Raw genomic sequence first — 4914 nt, 5'->3', positions numbered from 1 at the left:
ACCTCAGCCATGGCCATATAGGCTACCATCAATGTCCACTCTGACCTCAAGTTGGGAGACAATCATTCATATCGCCTCTGCTTCCTTTGAGAATACAAAAAGAATCAGCTTTGAGGACAAAAGATAAGCAAAAAGAATTGTATTTAGCCAATACCGTCTAAAAAGACTTTCCGTTGTGCCTTTTGCAATCGGACTTGCTAATCTAGCATCGGTCTTTTTAGTCATCGGCACGTTTGCAACAAGAATGAATAGAGTCCTTCACATATCTCCGTTCGCGAAGCCTGACCAAGATGACGATACTGTTTGTCATACACTACCATTTTTACCTTGCAGACCCTCCGTTTTAGAACTGAAATTTAAGTTTTTAGAAAAAAATGCTATTATATGGTTGCAGCTTGTCCGAGAAGACAAAAAACTTGGTTATGATCCTACAGCAATAGAATTTTTTAACTACAGCCAGTTCCTAATAATGTGCGGCTCCAATCGTCAGGTCACTCTTTACAGTCGTGAAGGTTTGTACAAAGTTATGTGCATTATTACCAAAAATTAATGACTATAATGTTTGACGTTGAGAAATGGTACCATAAATATTTATTTTGATTTTCGGAACAGTGCCATTTTTTTATCGTATATAAAAACATTAACTGTTATAGGAACAACGCTGGGTACAGTTGCACAAATGGATGCATGGGTATGGACGGTGAAAGCTAGACCGAATACAAACGCAATTGTTGGTCAGTCTCAACCATTTTGAAATTTCCATATAATAGCAGAATTTCGATTATATTATATAAGTGGTCATTTACAGTTGGTTGCGTGGATGGTACATTGGCATGCTACCAGTTAATGTTTAGCACAGTTCACGGATTGCATAAAGTGAGTTACTCATGATATTCAAACATTCTGTGTTTTTTCGATTAGAAATTCTTGCATTTATGCCACATTATTGCTGTGTGGATCCATTGATAATTATTCAGAGAATTATATATTTTAGGAGCGATATGCTTATCGCGAAAATATGACCGAAGTAGTCGTGCAACAACTTGCAAATCAAACATCCATCAAAATTTACTGTAACGACTTAGTTCGCAAAGTCGCTGTTTACTATAATCGTTTAGCAGTGGGCTTTATTTTTTTATTTATTTGTTTTTCTTTTTTTTCGTTAAAGGTACTAGAAATATAATCAGTTTTTGCCTATAAAGTATTAGATTTTAGCTTTATTCATAACTGGAGGTAAAAGATTCAAACATGCTGTTTGATAAAGTAGTTTTTTTGGACCTGCATTTTAACGAACACGTACTGATGAGTGTTTGTTTTAGGTGCAGCTCACCGGACGTGTTGAAATATATCGTCTTATGATAGAGCGCGATGGTGGACAACTGGAATATAGACTGGTTGAGCAAATAAACCGTGCTTTCGAATGTTCATTGCTTGTATGCACCGTAAAATCTTTTTCTGATGCAACACCGCAAAGCCCGAGCGATAAAATTTTTCAACCAAATATAGCTGATTACTTGTATTTTATACCAGTTTGCAAAGATTTTCTTACGCAGGTGATCTGCGCGCATCATCTGATACTCTGTCAAGAACGACGCTTGCAGTGCTACGACCATAAAGGACTTAAACAACGGGAATGGCTTCTTGAATCTCTGATACGTTATATAAAAGTCGTTGGAGGACCACCGGGACGAGAAGCCATATTAATTGGTTTGCGAAATGGAGCTGTAAGTTCACTTAGAACAGAAACACCTTAGTTAATTTTATCAGAGAAATTACGAAAATTTGTCATGTTTGTTTAAATCGTTTAAAAAATCCTTTTACCCGATAAAAGATGAATGGTTTAGGTATGTAAGATTTTTGTGGATAATCCGTTCATAACAGAAATACTGCGTTTAAAAAGTGCTATCAGGTGCCTTGATATCAGCCATTTGAGGTATGTATCTTCTCAGCTATAATAATGCTCTTCAATGCTGCTTAGTTATTTGATGGCTTTCCATAATCTTTTGTACTTTTTTTTTTTTGAAAAGTCATTGTTTAACGAAGAAAACTCGAAATGATGTAGCTAATTGTGGGTTTCAGGAGAAAGCTTGCAATCGTCGACGAAACCGGAGTTTGCACTACTTTTGATGTTAAAACTAAACAGCTTCTATTCCAAGTTTGGCATAATAATTTTTGTAGCAGTTGGATTTTGTGATTCGTAGTATGAGAAACTGATGACTTTTTATAGGAGCCATCATGTAACAGTGTTGTCTGGAACGCTGATCAAGAGAATCTTTTGTGTTACTCTGGTAGTGGCGCACTATGTATTAAAGCTGATAATTTCTCTCCGCATCAACAGAGAATGCAAGTATGACCTCAAAAAAATTTTTTAATTTTTGTGTTGCACCTTTAATATCGAAGAATTCGTTTAATCTTTTTTTTTTTATCTTTTATTCGTGGATAATATTTAATTAAGAATAATGAATTTTTTAGGGTTTTGTGGTTGGATTTTCAGGAAAGCGTGTCTTCTGCTTACATATGTTTGCCATGATTGCAGTGGAAGTGCCTTTGTCCAATCAGTTGTACCAATACCTTGAACAGAAAATGTACAAGTATGAGTTTCTTCTGAATGCTTGTACTTACTTATCAAAAACTTTGAAGTAGTTCCGTTAAATTTAAAAACATGTAATAGTGGTTGACTGATATGTTTTTTTCACCTTTGTAGAGAAGCGTACGATTTGGCATCATTGGGTGTAACAGAAGGTGACTGGGAAGTTCTTGGTCATGATGCTTTGCATAACTTCCAACTCGATATTGCCCAAAAAGCTTTCCATAGGATTAAAGATGCACGTTACCTTCAATTGATCTCGGAGATCAAGGTATGGGAATTAGAATTTCTGACGTGTACATTTATTCCGACATACAAAGTTATGTCTTATATTTTGATCTGTCAAATAATTGCCTTGATTTAGGACATGATAAAAAAGGATGCGAAAAAGGAGCTGATGCTGGGATTTATAAAAGCTTATGAAGGCAGATATCGCGAAGCAGCGATATTGTTCCGGAAAACCGGATGTGAACAAAAAACGCTGGAAATGTTTACAGACTTGCGTATGTTTGATCAAGCCCAGGTTAGAACATTAATCGATGTCAAGCTTGCATAGTCTGATTTCGAGCTTCATTTTCCAAAAGGTTTTGGTGAATGTAGGAAAGATGTAATCTTGACTTTTCAATATATTTATATCATTTACTGAATTTCATTATCTGTCTAATCAGTCATTTCGTGTAACTATCATTTCTTGGTGCATATATATTTTCCTGGCACTGAGGCATAATGTTCAGGAACTATTATCCTCCGCCTCCGGAGAAACTCAAAAAACTCTGCTGCGAAGGCGTGCTGATTGGGCACAGAATTCAAATGAGCCCATGATTGCAGTCGAAATGTTTGTGGCTTCAGGCGATTACGATAAAGCAGTTAATCTTATGATCAAAAACAACTGGATTGACATGTAAGTCTTTCATCTTTGCATTTGGTATTGGGAAGTGAGCGTTTGCATAATCAAATCGTTTTCTTCTTTCCCTTCCCTCATCTATATAATTTTTGTTCGGAATAAAGCAAGTACTTCTTAGGTTGATCAATCTTGCACATCGTATTGACCGGAGCAATGTTGATGTATTGCGCACGATTGGAAATTACTTGGCAAAAAAAGAAGAATACACCCTTGCCTCCCAATTATTCCAATCAATCAATGATATTCATGCCTTAGTAAACATGTACGTCGGTGCGGCTATATGGAATGATGTAAGTTTTTGTTTGCAATACAAATTTTTTAACTGTAATACCTTTTACCCTTCGAGTTAGTTCTTTTAATTTTATATCTTAAAAAATACGATTCCAAGTAACAAATGCATTTTCAGGCATTTCTAATAGCAGCAAAGTACCAGAAATATAATGAAGAAGTTTACCTGCCTTATGCACGTTGGTTAGCAGAAAACAATCATTTTGATGAGGCTCAAAAAGGTCTGTATTTGAAAACCTTATAATTCTATTAATATTGTTGTTTCTTCCATCTGCTCAAAAAATAATGGTAAATGTATGTTTTGTAGCCTACCATATGGCTGGGCATGATATGGAAGCATTACAAGTTTTGGAGCAGCTAATAGAAAATGCGGTTAGGGAGAATCGTTTTGTTGATGCTGGCTATTATAATTGGATGCTAAGCATGCAATATTTGGAACGATACAGTGGAGATCCTGAATTAATTGAAAAATTTCTGGATTTTAGTAATAAAGCGAATTGCTACTATGCTTTCGATGTCATTCATAAATATCTGGTAATGATTACTAAGATAAATTAATAATTATAAACTTAGTTTGGGCTATTGCTATTGTTTATTCTTTATATATAAAAATGTATTTGTTTAGTTCTTCCAGGAATAAGCATTCTTTTTAATTATTTTAAGAACGAAAAGAACATCCTGAAAATTGAGTTAAGAATTCCATCTTGACATTTCGTACTGACAATGTGATTTTCAGACTTCAGTCTCTTAATGGACTGAATTAAAAAATTGTTCTTTGTTTCCCTTATTCTTTGTTCCTCCTTTGTTTCTCCTTATTAGAATCTTAATGCACCATGTAATTTTTCCTTTGCTATTTATGCTCATGAAGAAAGCTTTTATAGGCTGAACCATTTACGAGCTGCCCAGCCGATGCTCTAATTAATATTGCTCGTTATTTGGCTTTTCAAAAGGAAATTTACAAGATATCACGAGTGTAACTTTTTTTGCAAATTACTTTTAAGGATAAAATTGGTAGGAATATTTTGTTTCTACCACAATCTTAAGCGTAGTGTGCGATCAGGTAGTGTCAAGTTTTTCATGTTTTAATAGTAAAGCTTCCCCATGTGTGTGTGTGTCTGTCTGTGTGTGTGTGTGT

The 4914-nt window shown here is 35.0% G+C and overlaps 1 protein-coding gene across 1 annotated transcript in view; it reads left to right on the top strand.

Moving 5' to 3' along the window:
• Positions 1 to 244: 244 nt before the first annotated feature.
• The window catches only part of LOAG_18816 (hypothetical protein), a gene marked incomplete at both ends in the record, with an annotated part of 7411 nt that continues 2741 nt past the window's right edge, over positions 245 to 4914 (top strand). Inside the window, 18 exons of the mRNA XM_020451479.1 lie at positions 245 to 301; positions 395 to 512; positions 654 to 734; positions 809 to 876; positions 995 to 1120; positions 1320 to 1433; positions 1554 to 1724; positions 1845 to 1933; positions 2080 to 2155; positions 2228 to 2347; positions 2473 to 2591; positions 2705 to 2858; positions 2952 to 3110; positions 3322 to 3488; positions 3610 to 3781; positions 3898 to 4000; positions 4087 to 4313; positions 4661 to 4752. Coding sequence (XP_020304735.1) covers positions 245 to 301; positions 395 to 512; positions 654 to 734; positions 809 to 876; positions 995 to 1120; positions 1320 to 1433; positions 1554 to 1724; positions 1845 to 1933; positions 2080 to 2155; positions 2228 to 2347; positions 2473 to 2591; positions 2705 to 2858; positions 2952 to 3110; positions 3322 to 3488; positions 3610 to 3781; positions 3898 to 4000; positions 4087 to 4313; positions 4661 to 4752 — 2213 coding nt within the window. The remainder of the gene's footprint in view (positions 302 to 394; positions 513 to 653; positions 735 to 808; positions 877 to 994; positions 1121 to 1319; positions 1434 to 1553; positions 1725 to 1844; positions 1934 to 2079; positions 2156 to 2227; positions 2348 to 2472; positions 2592 to 2704; positions 2859 to 2951; positions 3111 to 3321; positions 3489 to 3609; positions 3782 to 3897; positions 4001 to 4086; positions 4314 to 4660; positions 4753 to 4914) is intronic.

This window comes from Loa loa, assembly GCF_000183805.2.
Source record: "Loa loa unplaced genomic scaffold supercont3.551, whole genome shotgun sequence".
Taxonomy (NCBI): Eukaryota; Metazoa; Nematoda; class Chromadorea; order Rhabditida; family Onchocercidae; genus Loa; species Loa loa.
This window is presented reverse-complemented; position numbering and strand designations above follow the sequence as displayed.